Source organism: Mastomys coucha, unplaced genomic scaffold, assembly GCF_008632895.1.
Source record: "Mastomys coucha isolate ucsf_1 unplaced genomic scaffold, UCSF_Mcou_1 pScaffold15, whole genome shotgun sequence".
In the NCBI taxonomy this organism is placed as follows: domain Eukaryota; kingdom Metazoa; phylum Chordata; class Mammalia; order Rodentia; family Muridae; genus Mastomys; species Mastomys coucha.
The window spans coordinates 64,469,431-64,496,964 of NW_022196897.1; the positions used below are offsets into that span (position 1 = coordinate 64,469,431).

The following is a 27,534-nucleotide window of genomic DNA, read 5'->3' on the forward strand; positions in this document are numbered from 1 at the left end:
AAAAAAAAAAAAAAAAAAAAAAACAGTTCAAGGACTCAGAAATAGGTGGTTAGCAATCGGCCATCAGTTAGATTATTTAGATCATATTCTCTAGTTGGGTAAAGTTTCTAATCGTCTCATTTGGAAATTCTATAAAACACAAAGGAATTCTTATTTAGAACTTCAGGCAAAGGGGACAAAGGAACACACGTGTAACAAGGACAATCCAGTTACTTTAAAGATGCTGTCCCCATTGATGTTGGTGTTTCTTTAACTATCAGACACAATATACTTCATTTACATTGATATGCATACAAACCATGAGTAATCTCATCAGTGTATTTGCAAATATATATAAATATATATGAATATAAATAAACATATTTATATATATTTGCAAATACAAATATATTTGTATTTGAGAGAGAGAGACAGAGACAGAGAGAGACAGAGAGAGACAGAGAGACAGAGAGAGACAGAGAGAGAGGTGTCATGGTAAATGAGGTGCTCCCAAATACAAGCATTTTTCTCATTCCTGGTACGAAGCTGAAGAGTCTCACAGTGAGAGATTTAAATGCTGAGAGACTACAGGTACTATGGCAGGGGGGATGGCACTGCAGGGTTAAAGACCACCTCACGCATGCCTTGGACATGCTGTCATTTAAATTTCTGTTTTCATCTCTCCACTCTCATCCGCCAGGGTTCTTGCTGAACCTTAGCCTTCTTTCTTTGTTAACATCACCGGTATCCTTGACCCCAGACGGTTCCAACAGCTCACTATGCAAACACAGCTTCTTAGGAGGTCTCTTTGTTTCATGAACATCAGTCCTCATGGATGCTAACATTCAAATGTGGGAAGAAAGACCTTGACTTGCTGTAATTTATTTGGACAGTCTTCGCTGGGCACCCTATAGGCTCGGGAGGCTCTGATTATAACCTAGCCTCTTCCATTTGCATTTTCTATGTCCTCAGTGCTCTGTCCTTCATTCAGTCTCCTCTGGTCTTTGGCTCTTTCTATTTCCCTTTCTGCTCATTACTTTTACTACTGTCCTTTGAGCAGACACAATTCCCAGGTGATTCCGGGGCTTCCCTGAAACACTCAGCACATTCGGCTGTGATGCTGGAGTATTTATAGAGCCCACTGACTATCTGATTAGCTCAAACCACAACATAAACTGAAGGAAGGGGGTGACACTAACCTCCGTAGTTTTTCTTCTTACTTGTAAGTCCTGCTGGAGGTAAAGACTACAATTCAGGTAATAAAACCCTTGACAGAGTATTGTTTCATAATGGCAACAATATTTGGTGGAAAATAGAAGCTGGCTGGAAGTCAGGGGACGGTGGATTTTGCTCTTCCAAACACAGGGCAACCGCTGTGATTCCAAACACACTGCAAGCTGTAATGCCAATTGTGATATTGCACACATGGAAATAGTGTTTGGTACCGAGACTAATAACTGCCTTAGACACAGGTTAAATATTACATTTTATGCTTTGTCTAAACAGGGGTTTTGTTCTTCACAAGGTTAGAAGCGCTGTGTAACAATCCAGTATTTATCATGTTTCTCTGATAAGGTAATTTGGTGACCCTAGCATAGAAAGCACAAAGAATCATTATGAACACTAAATCTGGTAGCTTAATTATAGGCTTCTGTGCTTTTGAAGCCAGAATCTACAGGACTTAAGGAATGTTTCCTTTGTACACAGTTTTCTTAGTTGAAGAGGCTTTGTGTTCTCTCTTACAGGAATGGATTTGCCCATCTCCAACGGCCCTGGGCAGTCATGGGTAAGCATTCTTCAGCTTCCTCCTCAAGTGCTGCAGGGATTTTGACAATCAGGGGAGAATCTGAAGTGTGTATTTCCCACAACATAGAAGTCCCTACCGCCAGAGTCAAACATAAAGAAAGGGACACGTCCTCTTAATGCCCTTTAACAGACTCTGTTCCTCGGCTAGCCACTAAAACAGGATGACAAATCCATTATGGGTCCCAAGGGCAGCTGTGAGAAGGGAGCCTATCAACACCCAATTTCACAGCATCCACGCTGAAAGAGACAGAGAATTTGGTTTCCCAGTGAAAGAACTCACTCAGATATTAGAGGTTCTGTATTAAAGAATTTTCTTATGAGGCTCTTTCATCAACAGCGCATTTGTAATTTTATATTAAGGCTTTCTGTTAGGCAGTTCGTGGCTTTGTAAATAATTCCTTTAAATTATTTGGGTCTATTTGTAATTCAGAGAAGAGCTTTGTAAAGGTGTTAGGAAGTCAGAATCTGTTACTTCTCAGCACATTGTCATACCCACGAATCCTATTCTCCCAGAAAACATCACCCCTAGCTCTTCACTGAGATTAGAGGATATGGAAAAAATATATCAACAAGTATAATGTCTTATCTTAAAAACCTGCAACATAAACACGACATAAAAGAAATAGAAAAGAATACCATTGTTTTATATCCATTACTTGATCTTTGCCTGAACATGTGACCAAGTCTTTGCTGGTTTTTATACATATATACTTATATACACACACATTTAAATATAAATATATATATATTGTACAACATGGAATGGCAACATATCAAATGTTTACATTCTCTGCTAACACATATTGCTTCCCGTGAGGGAAACATATCATATTACAAAAATAAATTATGGAGAGTAACATGCAACATCCAAGGAGGAGGGAAATAGGGTTGAGGGGGTGGGGAGGAGGGACACAACAATGCCAAAGAACAAAAAGTGCCATTGACCTGATTTGTCAGAGCTGTCGCCTGTGCCTGGCCTGACGGAGCAGCTGGGATTAGCCTTTGCGCTGTCCTTGGAAGGAACCATTTTGGGTTTATTTTTCGTTGCCTCTAGAGCTTTGACCTTCTTGGCATGTTTACTTCCTTTGTAGTGGGCCTCGGCCTGGCTCTACAAAGGAGAACAAATCAGGCTCATTGTTTTGCTACTTACAAACACCAGGATGGATGAGCATGCAGGAAAAAATACAATCAGTCATAGGCACCACAGACATCACAGGTCAGTGCTTGGCTACATCCCCAGTATTTATCTACGAGGTTTCAACATATCAAACCTTGCTGGATACTGGAGGACCCGAGTCGTTGAAAACCTAAAAGTCACATGAGTGGACCACAGGATCAGGACAATAGCAGGAGGAAGGTGAGAGCGGTCAGCAATGCCCTCTCACCTTGGCTCATGCCAGGGAGGACTGCTTTCTCACCATCTGGCTGGCGGCATCTGTGCTGGGTGTCCTATTCACCTATGGAGACGTGAACTTCCACAATCACCACTGCTCATTAGATAAAGCCTGTCTGCTCTGCACCTAGCCCCCTGTGGTCTCTGAGATCAACTAGGGTGACACAGCAACATGACGAGAGATGCTGTTGAATGCAGATGGCACGACGTTTTGAAGACATCTACATGCACTTAGTATGCCACCTTGGATGATCCCAGTTCCAATTATAGCTCATGCCACAAGGGAGGTAAGAACAGTCCTTGATCTCAGATGTGGGTCTCACATCAAAGCAGTTAGCATTCCGTTATCATACATAAAGGGTGTGTAGCACTGTGACTTCAATACTAGATCAAAGGAAGTAGAAAGTGAGACAAGAGACAACACCAAATTACAATAAACCTAGAAGACATTTAGTTAATTTACTGACATTTGTGAAGTTACCTTCCACCCAAACAAGATCTTTTTGACATCTTGATTTACTATACACATTGAGAAAAATGACTGCGTAAATTCATTTGAATTTCACTCTGAACAGACTGAAAAATAAAAATATGCATGTAGCAAAATCGAAAAAGAGACATAGTGGGTGTACTGCTTTACTTATAAGGTGACACATGTGGTAAATTTTATGCAAACAAGATAGAGATTTATTAGAGGACTTTTAACCTAATTACTTTTCTCCTATGAGTTTCCGTTAGAATTTGAGTGTGTTTAAAGATGGCCATGGTCAGCGACGTAAGGTAAGGCCATACCTTAGTTCATAGGTCAGTGAGGTAAGGTGTGATGCAGATGCACTCATGTGAAAATGGGCAGATGCAAGCAAACCTTGTTATGGGGCAAGCCGAGCAAAAGCAAAAGGGACCCGAGAGGAGGCACCTTGAGGAGATGTCCTAAAAGTGGCAGCCTTTGGTTGAAGATCTGAAGGAGTTGCACATGCATTGGTAAAGGGAAGTGTGCTTTGGGTCGGAGAGTCTGGCCTAGGAAAAGCATTTGTGCTGGAATGGCAGAGGCATAGGTATGGCTGGAGAGAGGGTTACACAGACTATTTGATAGACTACAACAGGAAGCCAGTGGGAGCCAGGGGTGGGAGCAGCTTATCACAGGGATGAAATTCTCCAGCAAATGCATGATCCTACAGGTTCCAAGAGAAGGGAATTTCTATCTCAGCTATTTATTTATTTATCTATTGACTGAGTAAGAGAAAAGGATGATGAACAAGGAAACATTGAAAATATGGGATAAAATCATGAGTGAGGGATATGACAAAAATGTTCATATTATAAATAGAGTAGCTCAAGTTCCTGGGAACATTAGTCATTATCAGTCATGTAGTCCTTTGTTTAAATGGATCTAATCAGTTTACTGGTCATCACTGAATATAGTACTCTTCCAAAATACCACATTTGCTTAAGCCATCTCAGGCTGTGGTGTGTGTGTGTGTGTGGTATATATATGTGGTGTGTGTGTGTGTGTGTGTGTGTGTGTGTGTGTGTGTGTGTGTGTAGCGTGTATGTTTGGTATGTGTGTAGGGGTAAGGGGGATGTGTATTGTGTGGTGTATGTATGTGTGTGCATGTGTGTGTGCATGCGTGTTGTGTAAGTTTGGTATGTGTGTGATGTATATTTGTTTTGTGTGTATGTTTGTGTGTGATGTATACGTATGTGTGGTGTATGTATGTGTGTTGTATGTATGTGATGTGTATGTTTGGTATGTGTGGGAGATGTGTATGTTTGGTATGTGTGGGGGGATGTCTATGTGTGTATCTGTTTTGGAATGTTTTCCTGACTTCCTAGCTTCTTTTGTTCCAGCTCAGAGCATACATAACGTCACTATCTTCAACAATTCAGCTCACTCATTTCTGTGGAACTGGTGACAGTGAACATCACTTCAATGCCCATCACTGAGAACCACCATGAGGGAAAGGCCTAGTTTTGCTGAATGCATAAGTGATGAGATGGAGGTAGGTGTTCTCGCTGAACTACAGCAGTCTGACTGTGAGGAGAAGATGCAATGAGCCGAATGAACGCTCTACCTGTGCATTTGCATTCCCATGGTTCACTGTACTCCTGCTGGAGTGGGAACTCAGTGATTTCAGAGCTCTCTGACTTGGTTGTTTCTTCATGTGACTAGGAAACGGATGTGAAAACTGCCTTGACACAACTGTAATCTGGAGATTGGTTGACTTTGTATCACAGCTGACAGTACATTACTTCTTCCCTTGTGTCTTCCCACTTTGCCACCCAGCCTGTGCTGAGTGTAGTTCTAGCTTCCTCAAGGTCTCCTCACAACGATCATCTTAGCTCTTCATCGACTTACCATTGCTCTTACTTAGGATGCTCGCAGACTTTGCATATTCTTTGTCAAAGTTAAAGGAAACCCCAGGGAAAAAGGAAAAGCTTTATGAGAGCTTTGTTTACTAGCCAGGAGAGGTGACATCAAGTGCAGTTGTCTATTTCTAGTCACCTTCAAGCTGCCAACTTGTTGCAGCTCACACTTATCTTCTGAGGGAGTCTCAGCTGGGGGATTGCCTTGGTCAGATGGGCCTGACGACATATCCATGGAACATTTTCTTTATTGAGAATTGATTTGGGAGGCCCAGTCCACTGAGGGAAGAACCACCCTAGGCAGGAGTCCTAGGCTGTATAAGAAAGATATCTGAATAGAAGACAAGCTAGGATCTCCTGAGAGGCTCTGACAGTACCTGACAAACACAGAAGTAGAGGCTCACAACCATCCATTGAACTGAGTACAGGGTCCCCAATGAAGGAGCTAGAGAAAGAACCAAAGGAGCTGAAGAGTTTTCAGCCCCTTAGGACAAACAACAATATGAACCAACTAGCACCCTCAGAGCTCCCAGGGACTCAACCACCAACCAAGGACTATACATGGTGGGACTGACTGTTCTGGCAGTATGTGTATAGTAGAGGATTGCAAAGTCAATCATCAATAGGAAGAGGCCCTTGGCCCTGTGAAGGTTCTGTACCCCAGAACAGGGGAATGCCAGGGCCAATAAGTGGGAGAGGGTGGGGTGGCAAGCATGGGGGGGGAGGCAACAGGGTTTTGTTCTTGTTTTTTGTTTTTTGTTTTCTGTTTTTTTGTTTTTCCCTTGGAGGGGAAACTGGGAAAGGAGAAATCATATGACATGTAAATAAAGAAAATATCTAATAAAAAATAATAAAATAATAAAAATAATAAATAATAATAAAAAAAAGAAGAGAAGCTAGGGAGTGAACCAGCAAGCAGAGTTTCTTGTTGGTTTCTGCTCTAGTCCCTGCCCAGACTTCCCTAATCTTTTTTAAAGATTTATTTATGTGAGTACCCTGTCGCTATCTTCAGACACACCAGAAGAGGGCATCAGACCCCATTACGGATGGTTGTGAGCCACCATGTGGTTGCTGGGAATTGAACGCAGATCCTCTAGAAGAGCAGGCAGTGCTCTTACCTGCTGAGCCATCTCTCCATCCCGACTTCCCTAATCTTATCTCCTGACCTGAGAGTGTAATCTGAAATAAGCCCTTTCTTCCTCAGAGTGGCTCTCAGTCACAGATCTTATCACAGCGACAGAAATCACACTAGAACTAGGGCAATAAACTAGGAAAATAAATGCAGACTTAAAGATGGACAGAGGAAATATCAGTGATGACTAATGTTCCTGAGCACTATTCCAGGGTGAGTATGAATTAGCTCACTTGATTCTCATGGTCTCCTGTGAGGGAGGCATTGCCAGCTAGTGTTTTGCAAATAAGAAACTATATATTCTAAAAGCAAGATAACTCATCAACAGTCGAATAGGGCATATAGGAAGGCATTTAGTAGATATTAAATGTTTAGATGCACATCTCTATTTAATTATATACCCACGCATATACTCATATGTCTGCCCTAAGTTTACATTGTAATTGTTAGAACTGGAGAGCTACAAAGGCACACACTACTTTAAATATCACAGGAAGGGATTAGACCTTAATGCTGCTGAAATTTCTACAAATAGGAAATAGCTAAATAATTTTGAGTAGAGGGTAATATTTTAGGTCCAGTCCTTTTAATGAGTAGCTAAGAAAGCCCTAAAGTTGTACTTTGTAGTCATATATCTCTAGGAGGTATTAGGATACCCCCAGCTTTTTTTTTTTTAAATTTTGAGAGAGGCTCATGTAATTAAGGCTAGTCTTTAACTCACTATGCAGCAGAGGCTGGCCTTGAACTCCTGACCCTTCAGCCTCTACTCCAAGTGCTAGGATTACAGGCACATGGCACTATGCAAAGTTCCAAGGACACTTTTCAAGGCATCTCCTTTTCAAGTGAACTGGAGTAGTTGTTGAGAGTTATTTATTGCCCTTTGGCTCAAGAGCAGGATTCTCTAAATATAACTTTCAAGTACAAGATGAACAGAGTGATTTCCTCATTACTATTTCCTGGCATCAGGGCAGAAAGTTAACAGCATCAGTTAGCCCTCGAGATAAAGATCCAGCTAAGTGATACCTTACTGCATGTCAAGATAGAAAGGGCTCTCCACAATGTGACCCATTTTCCCTGAGTTTGGGGTGTGTAGAAGCTGGCAGTGAGGATCCTTGGCTCCCTTGGACTGGCATTTGGGGCAAGTGAAGTAGCTCATTGAGGAACAGAGAGTGGTAGGCAGCTCTCCCTCTCACTTGGCACACCTCAACTTTCTCGTGGTGTTCTTGGTGAGTGGCACTTTGCTATCCTCAGTACTTTATCTGATGCAGTGTCAACAGCTTCTGCTTCCTGGGCAAATCTTCAAGTGAAAGTGAGACGCTGTAAAATAGCAACAGCACTGACCCTACTTCATTAGCAAGGAAGCACCTTAATTGAGGAGTGAAAGAGGCAAGAACAAGAGCCAGAAAACTCATGGTACCAGGCGACTGCCACAATCAAACGCCATAAACAATGGACTTGCTGGGCCAGGCTGACTTTCCTGACAGCCCAGTGACTGGTCATCAGGAGATGGCTGCCGACTGCAAATGGCTTCAAGAGAGCTGCTATAATCTCCCTGGCACTGACCAATGCTTAGGGATGTGTGTGGCTTAGCAGTAAGGCACATGCCTTGTTGCACAGGGCCCAGGGTTTGAGCCTGAGCAGTCAAAAAGGAGAAGGAAGAAGAAAGCCCCATATGAAGAACTGGCAGAAACAGAAAGGGCTACTGGAATGACCACCCTGACCTCCAGCTAGGAACTGATGGGTATATAGCCTCATATTTTAGGGGCCACTTCTATAGTTCCCAGAACACCCACTATCCACTGGCAAAATAGCTTTCACAGGAAATGATATCCAGGGATACAGTTTTTCCCCATTAATTCCCTTTGGTGCCAAGTCTCTTTGGTACCCCAATTCCTCAACATTTCTCAGAACCTCACTGGTCCAAGTTAAAAAAAAAAAAGATAGTGAATTAGACAAGGTTTTGACTTAAAACTAAAAATGTGGTGGCGCATGCCTTTAATCCCAGCACTTGGGAGGCAGAGGCAGGCGGATTTCTGAGTTCAAGGCCAGCCTGGTCTACAGAGTGAGTTCCAGGATGGCCAGGGCTATACAGAGAAACCCTGTCTTGAAAACAACAACAACACTAACAACAACAAAAAAAAAACCAAAACAAAACAAAATAAAGATGTAACAAAGTATTCCCAGTGGGACATTTTCCAATCTATTGTGCGCTCACCTCCAGTGTCTAATTTCTGCCTCAGAGAGGAAGATCTGCAGTCTTCAGTCATGATGTAAAATTGTGTTCAGTGTGCATGGAAAGGCAGACTCACAGAGTGCTAGGCAAGTGCCCATCTCTCTATACAGAACTGATCTTTTGTGTTTAAAGAAATGAGTAAAACAGTTTCCTCGATTAAAGAAAATACATCATAGTATCTCTTTCTCTCCTACCTTAGGTGTCAGCAATGTTATGAGGGAAGTGGCAACGGTCAGTAAACATCAGACAAGATGGGCTCTGTACATGGTGGTATGGCTGTAGAGAGTGGTCAGTTAATTAAAAAAACCCAACATATTCTATGTAAAAATCTAAATATTAAAATACTAAGTAAAACATGCCAAATCAACCATAATAAATAGACTAGTAAACTTGATTGTTCTAAAAACAATTTGTCTCATGCCATGTGTTGAACGGTGTGATATTTTTTAAAAACAAAGACGACCCCCTTTCACCTGGCCACACACTGAAGATCAGTAGGTAGAAGAAAGGAAATGCAAACCACAATCCAAAGTTCAAGGAGGAAGATGACCCAAAGCAAGAGGATGAAGAATATCAAGGATGGAGCAACAGAGAACTGAAGGAGTTGGCTAACAGAAAAAAAAAATGCTCAGATTGTAGAGGATCGTGGAAGCGCCTGGGGGGGGGGGCAGAGATTGGGCCCTGCTTCTGGGGCAGCCTCTGAGGTGGCAGTGCACAGCGGGAGACACTCTGGGGAAAAGAACCAGCATGCCTGGACAGCACATCCTTTGAACGATAGTGTTCCCTGGCAGACGTACTCTTAGCTTCTCTAGAACAAACGGATACAGAGAAGACAATCGAGAAGTGCTGCTGAACTGTTACCTTCAAAATTATGCCCCTTGTAAAACGGAAGCCGTCATGGGGCTTTTCAAGTGCACGTCAATTGCCCTATTAGTAAGCATTTTGAATAGAAAGTTATTGTGACGTTAGATGTGGCTTTTACATTACAGATCCTATCCTGTGTGCTAAACTATAATCTTGCATCCTAGCCAAGGCACTATGATAGCTATTTGAGATAAAAATCATAATATCTTGAAATCTATGAACATGTTAAGAAACAAATTAAAAATTACTGAGTAGAAGCTAAATAATTTCTCGGATCTCTGCCTTATCACAATTTTTTCCCCCCACGAAACTACTTTTACTAGTAAAAACCCTTTTGTATGTATTTTTGAATTGATAAGATTTGATACTTCCAGAGACAGGGCCACATTATGAGAAATGGAAGATGTACCCAAGAGAAAGGCTTACTCAATCCAAAGATGGCTAGTGAACCTTTCTTCTGATATTGGCCATATTATGGTTTGCAATATCAGTAGTGATGTATAACGGTCTTTGGAATTCACCTCACTCAGTCCTTACTTATGGTAATCTGTTAAAAAACAAAAAAGTTCAGGCAAAATTATGACCAGTATGAGTCTTTTAGCTTAAAGAGAGATCCAACAGTGAGTTATGGTTTCTATGGTCTAGCTAGTGCCCTGATATTGTGTAACTCCAGGGGGCGCCACTCACATACAGTTCATCATGGATGCTATCCTCCAGGCCACATGCAGTGGACCAGCAACCTGTGTAAACCATTCTACACGCACTGTCTGTAGAGTGCAGAAAACACCCTGTGAACTCCAAAGCTTTCTGTACCACTAAAGGGAAAAGCAGTGGCTCTCTAGGAGAAGCATGATGTGCACTCTAGACTGTTAATTCTCTTTGGGCCCAATTTAAATTCCGTCAAATAATAGAGACAGAGTAGAATTCTTGGGTCACAGCTGCTTCAGAATGCTACTGTTTGATATCCCAGCTTTACACAGACATCACTTCACTTTATACATTTCAGTGGAGGCAAATTAATCCATTTCTTAAGAAAAAAAAAAGCTGAGATCTTTAGTGCAGTTCAAAGTAATTTTTCAAGTATGTCCTATTAGTCATCTGCGAGCCTCGATGCCTGTTTCTGCTTGGCCTAAGAAGCTGCAAATGACACACTGCTGGCCTGTAGGTGACCCACAGAAGGGCACTGCAGCTCGAGTTAATAATCAACTGAGATGTGGTGCAGAGACGGGACTGTGCCTCTTAAAGAACAAGAGAGAGGTTTCTCACAGTTTCAAGTGAACAAACTCAGTCATTTCCCTCCGTGTCAGACTTCACTTGAGTCTTCTGAAGGTGGATTATTAAGTTTAGATGATGCCCAGCAATCTTAGTTTCTTCCCTTAGGGATCCAACTGCACGCCAAGTTACCAACTTAGGGTTGATAAGGGCGGGATAAGAGACGCAGTTATTTGCGAGTGCCTGTATTAACTGTAGTCTGACTGCAAGTCCTTAATTTTGGTCAACTCTGTCCTCTCTCTTGCCTGGCTCTTCATTTCATTTCAAATTAAGTCATAATTAAAACTTATGTCCGTTTAAAAAAAAACAACAACAATAAGTTTTTGCTAGGGTAAAGGTCAACCCAGATGATTCCTAGCTTAATTCTTTTTGTAAACAATGAAAATCACAGAGCTAGCGTTTACAAGACCATTGTCTTTTACCAATCACGTGGTAGGACGCTTATGTGAAATCCTCAACGCAGGCCTTTAGCATCACAGCTCTGATAAATGTCATTACGATTTCCTCAGGTGTTTTCAACTGTCTGAGATGCCTAGTCTTTAAGGAACAAGAAGGGTGGTTGACTCTGCAGTTGGCACTGCAGTCTAGTAATCTTTTGAGGGACACTTCTGCTGTCTTCTGTGTTGGGGAGCAGTGCCTGAACAGAGTAATAAGCAAGTAAGCCAACACCTTGTGCCTAAGTGAATTCCTAATAAATGTCCAACAGTTTAACTGAGGGAAGAAGAAGCAATAAACCCTGGTGGGGTGTACTCTACCACGCTCAAATCAAAGGGAAATGGCTGATTAACTCCCCAGAGAATGCACTTAATAAGCTATACACTATAATGACTATATCCAGCACAGGAAGGCAAGTGCTTTGTACACTGACATGACTAAAATATAAAGTTGATTTAAAAATATACCAAATTTTCTCTAAAATTATTACATATAGGAATTAAACCCCTTAGAACGCTTTTACAAATCATACAGATTTTATTTTAATATTAATTTAAATTTATTTTAATCTAAAAATTTATTTAATTTATGTTATTAAGGATTTGTCAATGATTACTCAATATCTCTGAATTACTGATTTTGGGATTTTCTCACAGTATTTAAAAGTGGGAGTGATCCACTTTCCTCAAATTAATTTCATATTTTATATAAACCAAGAAAGTGTTAGTTACTTCTTTGGTATGGTGAGATAGAAGGACATCGGACATCTCTAACTCTGCAGTGACTTCAGTTTCACTGGCTCCGCTGATGTATTTACAATGAAGGACCATGTGCTTTCAATGGGGTGTTGTTGTGACCACTCACCAACTAATTCAAACCTTTTGAACTGTCTCTTAGAGTAGGCTCTCAGACTCTCACACATTTACGGTGAACTGGTCCAGGAAAGCATTGTACTCGTTTCTATTTCCATATTAAAGATGTTGAAGTAAATGGCACCAATTATGTCTGAAATGAGAACTTGTATTATGTCTCCTTCTGTACATTCCATGAATCAGAATCATAGCCTTAGTGTTGGCTGTTGGCACAGGGCAACTCAGTGGGCAGTGTTCAGGGTAGCAGTTGAAATGTGGCTGTACCAGTATTTCATATGCTGACACATTAGTTGCCTATCAACCATCATTTGAGACTCTGTTTAACAGTTACTGAAACATTCATATTTCAAAGTGGCAGATTAAGGCCTAGGCCCTGGCAGAATGCTATAAGTCAAGTGAAATAAGATATGTAGATATGAAAAGCATATCTCAAGCTGGATAGATGGCTCAGTGGTTAAGAGCACTGTCTGCTCTTCCAGAGGTCCTGAGTTTGATTCCCAGCAACCACATGGTGGCTCACAACCATCTGTAATGGGATCTGATGCCCTCTTCTGGTGTGTCTAAGAAAGTGACAGCGTACTCATATACATAAAATAAATAAATAAATTTTTTTAAGTCTTTTTTTTTATTATATGTAAGTATACTGTAGCTGTCTTCAGATACCCCAGAAGAGGGCATCAGATCTCATTATGGATGGTTGTGAGCCACCATGTGGTTGCTGGGATTTGAACTCAGGACCTTCGGACGAGCAGTCGGTGCTCTTAACCGCTGAGCCATCTCTCCAGCTCCCAATAAATCTTTTCTTTTAAAAAAGAAAAGCATATCTCATAAACTCTCATAGTATACAAATGTAACTAAGGATAAATAATGAAACCATACATAGCCAGCCTTGCTCTGCTAATTGTTCTTGACATTATAGCAGCAGGTTAAACCTGAAGTTGTCATCCTAATTTACTATTTGCAGCCTGCTTGCTCCATCTACTTAAGGTAGAATAGGAATGGAAAGATCTGCAGCTCTGATTTACCTACAGAGCCTAAAGGTCAGCACACTACAGTAGCACGCTATAGGGGCATGCCATGCCGTGTTAGGTACCAAGGGACCTTGCCCAGAGAGTTGAATGGACTGAACGAGCTAGGTATTGTAGGGAGCTCTTGCTGGTTCACACTTCTCTGCTCTGTCATCAAACACTACTTATTCTTAGCCCTTTCTGAGGTTTGACCCCAAACTTTCCAATCTGCTCTCTGTCCAATCCTACCCACATTACAGCCTACAGAACCAGGTTCTGGATGTCCACTCTGAACACTGAAGCATCTTAAACAAAAATTCAAAACTAAACTAGTTGTAACAGACATTGCTCTCTTCCTCTGAGCTACCTCGTCCCCTCCCTCTTCTGTCAGCAGCATCTCTCTGCATCTGTTGAAAGGACCAGGGGCACCCTCTTATCATACTCGACACCCACATTCTGTGAACTGCCAGAGCCTGCGGCGTCCACCCTGGTACTTCTCCGGTCAGGCTGATTCTTGTTCTCTGTCACAACCATCCTGATGAAATCTGCTGTCATCTTAAGAGATCTTTACAAAGCCTCCTCAGCGACCACACTAGAACCTTCCTCAGCTCCCTGCAGCAGTATTTTCAAACACACATCTGACAGTGGCCATTCCTTGGTTTTAAGAATCTACAGTGCTTCACTGATGCTGTTTTAATAAGCCAAGTCACCATCCTGTGACTTCCATGGCCTTCTCCCTCCCTAGTTCTGGCTTTTGTCTGGGTCCTCTCTGTTGCTTTCTGAGAAAGAAAGAGTGTGGCTGCAGCCCAAAGCAAGCACAGGAAGCCTTCTTTTCCCAAGCCTAGAAGCTAGCTAGCCCCTTGTGTCCTGTCTTAGTTAATTCCTGTTCTTCCCTCAGAACCTGGCTAGATGCCCTTCCTGAAGAAGCCTTCTATGATCCTTCACTAAGTCACATACTAACTGTGGATTCTTCCAAAGAACAGCCACCAAACGCCAGCGCAGCTCCCCTTTCTCAGTCTGTATGATAGTTTCTGAAAGGCCTCCTCTGTTTTGAATTTATGAATTCATATGGCCATTTGATTAATTCTGTCTTCTACCAGGCCACAGCCCTCCATTATGGCTCACTCCTGTGAGATACTTGTTCTTCATTTTATATCTTGCCCCTAACGCATTACTTAAAACACAGTAGGTATCTGATAAATACTACATGGATGGGTAAGTGAATGAACATATAATCTTTATTACTTCATAATAGAACTCAAGTAAAGGTAGAGGATGGAATAATTGAGTTGAGTTTAGATTAGTCAGAGCCAAATGGCAGAGAATATGGCAAAAACAAGTAACAAAATTGTAGTCATAGTGGAGAGGGAAATCTTTCAGGAGGAAATGAGGATTTAGTTTGGGCATCTGTCTGGGTGGCTCCCAGGATACACACTGGGGAGATTCAGCAATGGCTAGCTGAGGAGGGTAGCTGGACTGCAGGCATTGTTTGGGAGCCAGGGGATAAGATGATGGATGACCCTTGGGAGTCGGACGAGGTTCCCGAGGAATGAAGTGCAGTGGGAAGGAGGAAATCTTATGTAGAGTGGGAGAGAAAACTCTATCTGAGGAAAGACTCTTGAGAAGACAGTGACGTGAGACGCTCAGGAGGCAGCTCGTCAGTCAGGACAGGAGGGTCACTAGGAAAGCAGGGTGTGAGAGAGAAAAGGTCAAGACAGAAGACACAGTGAGGGAGTCCAAGAGAAAAGAGTGTAAAACTAAGTTTCCAGGAATAACGGCAGTCTTTATGAAGTGTAGCAGCAGTGCTAATGCACTTTTCTGCAATTTCAAATCAGTTTTATTAAATAACTGGAAAATAGCAGATTCTGGGGTCGGCTCGTTCTGGAAGTTGGCAATGTTGCACCAAAAGCTGAGTGGCAGCGCGCCGTGTTTGTGTAAATAAAGGACTGATGGCTGCCTCAAGAGAAATCAGAGCACCTTGCCCCCATCACTTTGAAGAGCTGAAGTGGAAACACAGTATGCAGAAAAGCTTCAAGCATTAAGGCTATATATAACACATTTCCCTGAGCTCAAAAATAAAAATATAGACACACGGCTGCCATTGTTTGTCATGCATCAGGCACAGGGCTAAGCGCTTTCTGTGCAGGGTCTCATTTCACCTCATAAAGCCATATGAAGTAAGACCGGTGGGAGTCTACAGAGAACTTGGAAAGTTATTGTTGTTCAATCACAATGCCAGAAGTGGAAGACTGTGTTAAGAACATCATATGTCTGTATGGATAAGGCACCTGTCAATAATAGATCTGATGGCCTATGGTGTAGGCAGGAAATAGGTGGGACATCCAGGAGGAGAAAGAATTCTGGGATGGAGCCAAGCAGGAGATTCTCTTGGGAAGATGTGAGGAGACGGACTCATGGTACCTGAGCACAGGTAACCAGCCATCTGGTGGAATGGAGATTAGAGTAAATGGGTTATGGTCTAGTCACAGAAGAGCCTAGCTATACGGCCAAGATGTCTGTAAATATATTTTAAATTTGAGTCTTATTTCTGGGAGCATAAGGCTGAGAAGAACAACTGGTCCAAACTTCTACAGAAGATCTTGGATTTGAATGAAAGATTGAAAGAACGGGCTTTTCATCAGCATACTGCAGATCAATGAAGAAAGCATCAAGCCAGGATCAAAATAGCCTTTACAGGAGTGGATTCAAAACCAGATAGACTCTCACCGTTTGCTACAATGCCTAAAGGTGATCTGGAGTAAAAGCAGGCTTTGGGAGGTAGCCTTTAAGGTCATATTAGGTTCAGTTTTTACCATAGAGCATGGATTTAGTAACTCTCCTATGATCACTTTAGAATCTTTTCCACACACTAACCTAGGTACCAGAGAGATGGCAGAAGAGATCCAGTCTCTGTCCTGCCATCTTCATCAGTGTGTGTGTGTGTGAATCAATAGTTCTATAAATAAATGTATATTTTCTAATTAAGACACATTCAATATAGCCAATGGGACTGGGGCTAAAATTAGTCTACCAAACCTTGAAAAACTACGGTGAGCAAGAAATATTTAAAGACCTGAAAGATGCATAGGAACTAGAGCCAGAGTGGGAGGGGTGGTGAGGTGGGCGTGTCCTATTTAGGGTAGTCACAGTTACTATGGTTGTAGGATGAAAGCAGCCAGGGCCAGAGGCAGGAGCTGGAGTACAGACTGGCACAGTTTGGACTCTGAAGTCTGAGGATGTTAGGTGACATTATCTTGTCTAAGCAAAATGTTAAATAAGTAACAAAATTACTGGTTTTCTTTAAAAGCGAGAATGAAATGGCGTAAGCTATTACCAAATGGCTATGGGCTAGGGAAATTCTCAGTAGTGATTACATGAAGGTCCAAAAACCAGAACATTCTTAGAACTGGTGTTAGCTGGAGAAAGAGAAGGAATTAAGGAAGGGAGGAAAGAAAGAAAGAAAGAAAGAAAGAAAGAAAGAAAGAAAGAAAGAAAGAAAGAAAGAGAGAAAAGAAAGAGAAAGAGAGAAAGAAAAAACAGAAGGAAGGGAGGGATGGAGGGAGGGAGGGAGGGAGGAAGGAAGGAAGGAAGGGAGGAAGGAAGGGAGAGAGGGAAGGAGGAAGGAAGGAAGGAAGGAAGGAAGGAAGGAAGGAAGGAAGGATGGATGGATAGAAGGTTGTTAGTTGCCAGAGATGAAGCAACTTGTTAAAATCAAGTGACAGTCACTGACATGGTACGACTGCTTAGATTTCAGTGCATGAGAGTAAATACGTGGGCTTAAGAAGCCTTCTCTGCTGGTTTCCAGTTTTTAGGCTTCAATTCCCCTTTGCAAGACTCATGTGTACTGTCTTTGAAGTAAGAACTTGGAACAAACAAAAATGCAGTTCATACATTATACACCTGAATTACCAGAGATCCCTGGTTAATATAATCCAGAGTAATAAGAATTTATCACATTTATAAAAATGGATATGCATGCAAATGAAAATTATTCAGTCTGTAAATCTCCAGCAAGCTAGCTGGAGAGGAATGTCAGATCTTCACGTTTTTACATTTTTCTATTTTTTCTTTTCAATTTTATACCTGTAAATTCAGTAATCCTATTGTGGCACTTTACAAATGTGGAGATCTATCATTTCCTCAGGACTTACAGAGATTAATGAATGCTCTGTTCTCCGACCATCTGTGCAAATGTATAGACTGAACACAAAATGTTGGTATTTTTAGTTTAAAAATATATGTGAGGCACTTTGTTGGCTTAAACCATTTCAATTAGAAAACCCTAACAAATTATTAATGGCTCCTTTAGAATCTAGTCCTTTCTATTCCTCCCAAACGGCACCAGAAAAAGATGACAGAAACTGATATTACTAAATGGCTATGACATCCAGTCCCAAATCACCACACAGAGGGATTCTGTAAGTGTCTCTCATAAGATAGAATGATAGCTATTTCCAGACCTAAGCCTGAGTGGTCATCGCGAGCTTGGCCAATGGTATAAGTTAGCCAGCTTTCTGGGAGCATTTAGTAGATGGATCAAAGATGACATGGAATTCTGTGATCCCAAGTCAATGTTCTGCATCTCTCTCTACATGGAAGGGGGTGTGAGCAGAACCAGAATCCATTCCTATGGAATGAACACCAGTCTTCAGGGGTGCACCAAAGGCAGGGTCCTAAGTGGCCCTCAGAGCGAAAGGGGCTTCATGATCTGTAGATAATTTAAACAAGAAAACTGGCTAAAACCAGTCTGTTTTGCATTTTCACTAGATGCTGGTGATACATTTTTTTAGATAAACTTATCCTATTTTATGTGTATGAATGTTTTGCCTGAGGATGTGTATGTACCATGTATGTGCCTGATGTCTTGGGAGGTCAAAAGAAGTCACTGAGGCCCTTAGAACTGGAGTTATGCATGATTGTGAGACATCATGTGGGTACTGGGAGCCAAAGATGTTCTTCTGTAAGAGCACAAGTGTTCATAACTGCTGAGCCACCTCTCCAGCCCCCATGGTGGCAACTGTAAATTACAGAACTAAAATAGTCTCCCTTGGCAACGTTCTTTTGTTGTTAGTCTAAGTTCTAAGTAAGTGCCGTGGTTATTCTTATGTGGAATGTCTTCTCTTCCAGCGCTGGGCTAGAACCCAAGATCTGGGGCATGTTAGGCAGGGTTCTACTACTGAGTTGTATACCCCAGTGTGTGTGTTTGTGTGTGTGTGTGTGTGAAATGAGCATGTTTTGTTACCTGTGTTTTAATTAACTATGTTGAGTTAATACAGAGAACTTATCTTCCTCAGCGGAAAGCCCAGTTCACACTGGCTCTACTACATATAATCATTCCTGATGGTGGGAGATAACCCAAAGCCATTTCAGATGGGCTCAGACCTGCAAACCTTTGCCAGTAATATTGTGATGTTGCAACGGTTGATCTGACACGAACACACAATACTACTGAGGCTTTAAAAGGCCAAGAAAGACGTTTTAAAACATTTTAACTTTTTAAATTTTATGTGTTTATTTGAAATTTCTGTTTGACAGGTTTTTTTTCCCTCCTGAATGTGTCGGTGTGATTAAAAGGCACAAGTCATTTGCTTTTCCCTCACTTTTTACTGTCTTACTTAAAATTAAAATTTATTTTTGTTACATTTGCAAGGAAAACTACTACCCATGAGGTCCATTGCTTTTTTTTTTTTTAATATCTATGTCCTACAGAAGATTGGCAATACTACAAACCATCTGTAATGGCCCTCGAGCATCTCACGAACAGTGTAATAGAATTATTATTTACTGTGGCTAAACTACACCCCTTTTTACATTGTTGATCTGTAATGCTAATGGTCATAGACATGAAAATCAAGTTGCACTGAAGTCCATGCACTGAGTTAAAAATCGCACGTCAGTGAACACATGAGCTGTGTGGGCAGTTGCTTTCCAATGTCCTTGTCAACCTCCCTCCTACACATTTTCTTGACGTGGGAAGGGTGATCATGTGTGGTTTCATGTTTGTATATAGCATAGATTCTAGTCATTTCTGACTCTCACCCAACCCTTCTCCTCTCCAGGTCAAACCCTTCTCCCTGTAAGTCTCATCCTGCTTTCTTGCCGTCTGTGTCACCCCTGTTAGTGCTGTGAATGCACATTTCCCAGTTAGATGGAAAATACAAAACAGTGAGCTCCAAACCAATCTCAAAGCCCAGGGCTAGAGATTGATGGTGTGGCGCATCCTGAGTCCTTGTCAGACCAGCTGTCTGAGCAGTGGACACAGCTTACACTCTCCATGTATCCTAGAACACAGGAGAGAGAGAAAGAGAGGGGGGGGGAGGGAGAGGGTGAGGGAGAGGGAGAGGGAGAGAGAGGATGGAGGGAGGGAGGGAAGGAAGGAAGGAGGGAGGGAGCCAGGGACAAGAGAAAAAGTTTAGATAAGATGAAATATTAGTCCCTAAAATTTACTAAATCTAGAACATGGGAATATGTTGATAAAAGATGTGGAATATCTGCACCCTGAGGAGAAAGATTAGTCACTTGTCTTGTGGTTTCAGGTATGAAAATACAAAATATTCTGTGTAATTTTGGGAGGCTATGAATTCCCTGTTGCCTATCCAAGGACCATGAAAACCACATATGTAACAAGCCACATTTGGATTTTGTTGTCTTGTTTTTTTTTTAAAAAAAAAAAAAAACAGGGTCTCACTAAATACTCTGGCTAGCCTGATGCTCCATACACAGTCTAGGCTAAGTCTCAAAAATCACAGAGATCTAGCTACTTCTGCCTCCAGAGTGCTAGAACCAAAGGCATGAGCCACTGTCAACAAGCTTGGCTGTGCCCTGTCTGTGTTAGCTATAGAATTAGATAGTTCTTCCATTTTATTTTCCTCAAGCCCCCCACTATCTCTCAAGGCTTCCCCTCCATGCACCTGTGTGTAATTACAAGATGACATGTGTGGAGAGTGTCAGTGTGGCACCAGACAGGGAGGTGGGACCCAGCAAACACTGTTCCACGGCTCTGTTCGCTACAGAATTATGCCACATTTAGCACCACAGTACAGTTGGGCAGCCTTACAATTCCTTTCTTTTTCTTTCCCCAGGTAGGTAATCAAGTCTGGGAGGAAACTGCCCAGGCTTTCCTTCTGAGGCAGGGACTGACTATCTTAATGTTTATTTTCTTAGCTGCTTTTCTATCCTTGAAGAAGCCCCCTCAGTCCCACTGTTCTCACGATGTTGCCAGTGGATTCTTGATATTTTAGAAAATGGCTGAAGCAACAACCCTTTCTCTGCAGTCTCCTTCCACCCTTCTCGCTGCACACCATGGATGGTTCCCACAGCCTTGCCTGGCCACAGATCCCAAGTCCTCGGGCCTGCAGTGCAAACTGCTCCCATGTTGTTCAAGGAGCTGCCTGAGAGTTAAAATTAGCTAAAAGGCCTTTTTCTTGCAGAATGTTCCAAACTGTTTCAAGTCACCCCTCTTGCTCCAGCAGTGGAGCATACAAACTCCCAACCATCGTTTTCTTCTGTTTGGGTCACACATAAATCATACTCTCCATTTCGTGTTGTGAAGATGGTGAGGAGTCTAGCCAACTGCCTAATAAAGCATGGCAGAGAGGAGCTACAGGACACCAAATACTTTCTAAAGTAAAGCCCAGATAGCTACGTGGGACCAGCTGCTAATCACATCGAGCCTACGGGAGCTCAGCTTAGAATTTCTATCTGTCCTTAATTACATATTGAATGAGTGTGTAGCTGAAATCCCAAGCCACAGAAATCACGTGAGACTTTTCCTTATTGTTAACGATTCTGGAATCAGTCTTAACTGAAGAAATTTATATCAAGGGAAGAAGTGAAATGCAGGAAGTCTTAGCAGTCTTCCGTGAGGCCCAGGTGGCAGGGAAACCTCTGGGTGGAAAACAACCAACAACAGACTTGGAGAAGCTTTTGAGGAATTAACAAGAAAAGGCTTTTTATTTAAAGGGCCATTCGCTGAAGAATTTGGGAAGTAAGCAGTAACACGCCCAATGTTTTTTTTAGAGCTGTATTACTATCTGGTTAGCCAAGCACTCACTGGGAATAGACCACAGCTGACAGCGAGTCAAGAGGTGCCAGTGGGTTTTTCTTGAAAATGGACCTCGAGGAGCAGGGGTGGGCATTGGGCCCCTCATTCTAACTTGCACATTTATGTTCTGTAAACTGCCCAAGACAGTGGAAATTACCATTCCAAATATGGCTGGAAACAAGTAAATGCTAGAGTCCCATGTCATGAGAGGCATCTCTATTGTTTAAAGAAAAGGCAGAAAAATACTAAATCATATGCAGTGGCTGATTTCCTCCTTAACTAAATATGGAGTTTGACTCGTCTCTAAAAGTTGGTATGCTCACTTAAAAAAAACAAAAACAAAAACAAAAATAAACTGTTCTCTTAACATAGTCTATTGTTTCTCCCAGTGGTAAAATTTGGTGGTATGTGTGTGTGTGTGTGTGTGTGTGTGTGTGTGTGTGTTATACTCACTCCTGAGCACATATGTTTGCATGTATGTGTGTACCCATGTGTAAATCAGAAGTCATTGTGTCTTCCTCCATTTCTCCTCCTCCTCCTCCTCCTCCTCTTCCTCCTCTTCTTCTTCCTCCTCCTCCTCCTCCTCCTCCTCCTCCTCCTCCTCCTCCTCCTCCTCCTCCTCCTCCTCCTCCTCTTCCTCCTCCTTTTGGTACAGGGTCTATCGCTGAACTCAGAACTAAACTTCTGGCCAAAGAGCTCAAGGGGCCTGTCTCAGGTCCCTTGGTGCTGGGACTACAAACCAGTGTCAAACTGTGTTCTTCACACTAGTGTGGCAGGCAGATGCTTTGCTGGAGGAAGCCACCTCCCCAGCCCTGAGTGGTAAGTTTAAGAGTCAGTCCTGAAGTTCTCCATGTATCTATTTAAAACAGAAGGGACTGCTGCGTTCACATTCTCAGACTGTGCTACCACGGAAGCGAGGTTCTAAAGAATTTAATGAGTAGCTACTATACACCTCAAAAAGGTGACTGAACTTTTAAGAGCTTTGTTTAATGGCAGCTATTGAGGAAAACTTTTAGCACCCCGTGTCCCTGTTCCATGTAATCACGCTATATTTCTGTCATGTTGAAGCAAAAAATGTTCATCATTTTGTCAGCTCTGTCTGAGAAACAGAGAATTACCTTCTCAGGCCCTAGAGATTTATGCTTTTAATTACCTCCTATCTGCTTCGCTACCCTCCAAACCTAAGAATCAATATAAATAGTCTTATTTATGGGGAAAAAATGTAAAATGTTTGACAAAAGCTGGCTCTCACTTTCTAGATTTTCATTGGATGTTATTGATCCCTTCTCTTTGGGGCACTGCACCTTTGGTCTTGACAGGATTGGTTGGGTTTTCAAACTTACAATGTTAATTTTTCTAATAATTCATATTGCTTAATAGCAGATGGTAAATTTTATAGTAAGCACTGCAGCTCCTGGATCAGCAATGAGACCATGATCCCCGCAGTGTCTCTTTATTTAATCACCTACTGCCAAGCTCAGTGGAAGTCTAACCTTGTCCAATCCCACACCAGAGACTGACGTTTCAGTGAGGGAGGGGCAACCTTCTTGACTCTTTATTTTTTTTTTTTAGTAGGAGCTATGCTAGCACAGGTAAAATGTAATAGACCTAGCAATCCGTGGATGTATGTTTAGCCATTCCTCGAGCTCATGGGGGATGGTTCCAGAAGCTTCCTTGAGTACCAGAATCTGTGACTGCTGAAGTCCCTTATATAAAACAGTGACATGGGATTTGAATATATCCTCCTATACTCTTTTAAAGTCATCTCCAGAATATTTAACTTAAAATATAAATTCTATGCATAAGCTCTTATGCTGTATTGTTTAGGGATGAAGTTGAGAACAGCATGTGTTTGTACAAGATTGTAGGGGAGGAGGGGATGCTCAAACCATGCCTGTGGCTCCCCTGAGTATAGAAAGCCTACTTTATATAATTCATATGCAATTACACAAAGGAAACCATAGGGGAGTAGCTGTCTATCCCAAGCGCTGTCAAGAGCAATAGAGTAGATGTGTGTAGGTGGTTGGCAGTAGTTAGATGCATATACATGAGGCAGGGGACAGTAATGTATAGCCTTGACGCCTGTATACTGGCTGGATGGATTCACGTGGCAGTGACCTTATGTTGGGGACAGTCAAACATCAGAAGAAAGATTTTCCAAGTTGAAAGAAAAAAAATCTGCTTAAGGAAAGAAAAGACTTAATTAAAAACACTACCAATGCTTGAAGACAGATAGGGAAAGCAATGCATTTGTTACTCCACTGCGGCAGAGGGCGAGAAAAGGGAAAGGTATTGGAGAAGACAAGACCGTGGAGAATGAAGGAAGAAGAAACATACTGGTTTGGAGGACAGCACAGAGAAGAACCAGGGAAGACATATTTCAGAGATAAAATATATCTCAAGAATATCAATAGCAAGTTGCAGAATTCCCTAGAATGCTGAATGGTACCCGAGATTCATAAAGCCCTTCTTCACACGCCAACTGCCTGTGCTGGTTTTGCTAAAAGGGACATTTTGTAAGGTTATGCCTAACAAGGTTCCAGGTTCTTGGGTGATTTGATTTCCTAGGAAGGGCAGCTGCTGCAGGGACTTGGTGGTGTCAAACAACAGCTGGTGGAGGACAGTTGGGTCTGGTGGCCAAGAAATGGAGGACCCACCAACAGCACATGGGAAGGAAATTTGTGTGGGGCCCAGAGCTGTGGCTTTGTGGCCAACCTCCTGACTGTGGAGGATTCTGTTGGGTGGGCTGCAGAGACTGTCAGTGCCTCTAGCAGACACGGCAGGAAGGCTTTTAAATGTCACAAGGATGAAGTTTGTTTACAGAAGGCAGGAACGTTGTCATTATGAGATTTTTAACTGCGAAAGAAATTAGGAGGCGGGAATAAGACTTACATTGGGGCAGGGAGGAGAGAACAGGCTGAAAGACCAGAGGGCACAGTCTGGGTGAAATGAAGGTAGCAAGATGACAGAGACAGAAAACGAGGGTGCCAGGCTTGCGCAAGTACCAATCACCTGCTAACTGTGGTCCTGGGAATTGCCACCGATCTCTGAATGACTGCGATTTTCGAAATGTCAGAGGTTTGTAGTCAAGAATAGGAGAGTGAGGTCACCCTGAAAAATGTTCACACAAATGTCTGGCCTCCTACCATTTTATCTTTAAAGCAAACCTTTAGTTTCCTGTCTGTCTATGATATTCTGAGGTCAATCAATGAAATGGCATGAGGTCATCTCTTTACATCCCCAGGTAGGAAGACATAAAGCATAGCAAGAAAGACAGAGGGCTAAAATCAAGAGATACTGGCTAAACCAAAGCTGTACCAGAACCCAGACAGAACAAAGCCAAGAAAACTCACTGACTCACAAACACCATGAAGTAAGAAAATGAAGAGAATGTGGACTATGGTGGAACTCAATGTTGAAGGTGCTATGCAAAAAGCAGTACTGCATATTTTGTAAAATCGCAAGGGGTAGCTACATGCTAGTGATGAGAGCACTACAGCATTAGTGTCAGAGGACACTATCTCATGCATCACAATTTGTGGCCTTAATGAACAATTCCAAAAATTTTAGGGTCTGTAGAACTCGATTAGATCACCATGTTCTTTTTTCTGGTTCCCTGTGAAGCATGAGGTTCTGGGTGAGATGAAGATCATGCATAGTAAACTGGGTTATGTGATAATGATGGTGATGACGTCATCTCTGGTGGCCCTGCTCTAATCTTATGTGAAACTCCATTTGTATTTTTTGACCCTTCTACTGCTAGTCTCCAACGAACTGAAATTAATATGCAAATTAAACTTTATTTGTGATTGCCCAACTTCCAACCTAATCCCAAAGGGAAAAGAATGTCGGCCTCAAGGTATTATTCTCAAAGCATTTGCTAGCTCATTTTCCAGGGATGAGGACTGGGCTCATCCCTGGAGATGATGCTGTCCAGCTAATAGGTAAAGATTACTACTCAGGCTCATCAATTTATAGTCATCCTCCAGTTGTAGTGCACTCATTTATTAATGAAGAAAGGGACAGGCATGACAACCGAGTTTGGCTCACCCTAGGTTAAGATTTAAAGAGAAGATGAGGAGGAAGAAAAGAGAGACTGGCATCTGCACTTATTTGTGCAAAGGTCCACAACTCTTTTGGAAAGTGTATTCTTCCAGGACAGCAGTGCCTGCCTCTGGCAAAGTTAATGGCGTCAATTTGTAAAGGTTCACTTGGGAAATGTTTGTGATTAATGCTTGCTAATTTACATAAGGCTGCGTTGTGTAAATAAAGCTGTAGCCTTTTGCTTTCCAACAGTGGAGTTCTATTGAGACGATAAAAGCTGGACAAAGTGGGCTGCAGAACCCTTAAACTAGGTCGCTCTGAGTTTTACTGCGAGAGGCCTACCCTAGAATGTTTTATGTGGGTTATGGAGAACCGTGGAGTGCAGTCTGTTTACTGTGCAAATTTGCCTTCCAGATCTTTCAATAAACGTATTTTCTACACTGAAGACTGAAGCCAATTCAGTCTCAGGCTGATTTAGAAATGTTATTAAAGGAAATAAGGATGAGCATCTTCTTAATTCTTGCATTAAAATGTAAATAGGGTAATTATAAAATAATAAACTTTCTCCCCCAATAAAAAATGCTCAGTTAGAGAGCTCAGTTATGCAGATTATAGCGCCATTACTAAACACTGGGAACACATAGATGTCACATTTCTAAGTTTGCCATCCAGATTTTTTTGTGGTTATAATGCCTAGAATCTAAGCATGACTCAGAAATCTCATTACTGTCTTTGTTTTCTTCAGAGCTGGTGAGGGGTGACAGGAAGCTGGTGGTCGTCTGCTAACCTGCCCATGTTAGCGCAATCAGAAAAAATGGATGATGGTGAACAAGAATCAGAGGGGTGAGAGGTTCTAGAATGTAGGGGGAGAGTCTCCCACCTCACCCCACATGACCCATGCATGGAACAGATGAGTTTTTCACTTTGTTTGCTTGTTTTTTTTGTTTTGTATTTGGTTTTTCAAACAGGGTCTCATGTTGTCCCGGCCTCACACTCGCTCTGTAGACACAGCTGGTCTTCAACTCCTGGCCCTCTTCCTCCTCTTCCTCTTCCTCCTCCTCCTCCTCCTCCTCCTCCTAATTTCTGGGATTGCAGGTATGTGCCACCACACCTGGCTTCCATGACATAGAAAAGTAGTAGCTGTCCTATCTGTGAGGCAGATGTGTTTATGTCATGTTCTGCTAATGACAATATCATGGAGATTATTTTTAATCACAGAGCTGGAATGGTCCATTTTAGTGGCTATCACAGAAGAGAAAACTAAGGCCAACAGTGTGGGTATCATTTCCATGTTCAGAACCAGAATTTAAATTTGTGCTCAAGGACTGTTTTTTAATCTATTATTTATTTATTTATTTTGAGACAGAGTCTATGTAGCCTGTTTGTTCTTAAATTCTGAGAGATCTGTCCATCTCTACCTCTGCATTCTGAGTGTGGATTAAAGGTGTGTGTCACCACGGTTGGCCCTCCAGGACTCTGAATGAGTGGAAGACCTGAGACTTTAGTTTTCTAAATAATTGCAGAGCCCCCCCCCCCACAGGCTTAGTTATCATTGGCTGGTAGAAGCTGCTTCTTTGGAATGTCCCACCATCATCCAGGAGGGGTTCAGTTAAGTCTTACACCAAAGTCAAATGGTAGGCACACCTGCAGATTTTGAGGCAAGACACCCAGATCCTAGCTCTTATGGGTACTGACTATGAAAACACATGCAGTGCTCCTAAGTGGGAGACAACCTACACGTTCACCTAGAAGATACTGACCAAACCGCCGTGGGATGTGCACACACAGATTGCTGTGGGGTACTAAGTAAACAGAGTACGGGACATGGACACAGAGAAAGCAGTGGGTGATCTTTCCATTTTAGAGACAGATGATACCACCTTTAATTCCATCTGCTAACTGACTTCCCATTTGTGATGTTAGGTAACATATTAAAATGACATAAGCATCTTTGTCTACCACATACATTTGCAAACAAAGGGGTTAGGGAATGCTCTACATTGACAGAGTGGCATCTCTGTGAAGCATTGTCATGTGATATGGAGAGATGGCTCAATGGTAAAGTGTCTCCCTTGCAAGCATGAGGACC

General features: G+C 42.1%; 1 protein-coding gene across 16 annotated transcripts in view; it reads right to left on the reverse strand.

Moving 5' to 3' along the window:
- Nucleotides 1-27,534, reverse strand: part of Znf385b (zinc finger protein 385B) — a 394,108-nt gene that overhangs the window by 38,895 nt on the left and 327,679 nt on the right. For all 16 annotated transcript variants that reach the window (XM_031370763.1, XM_031370767.1, XM_031370768.1 and 13 more), the window contains one exon: nucleotides 2,731-2,893. In XM_031370763.1, coding sequence (XP_031226623.1) covers nucleotides 2,731-2,893 — 163 coding nt within the window. The remainder of the gene's footprint in view (nucleotides 1-2,730; nucleotides 2,894-27,534) is intronic.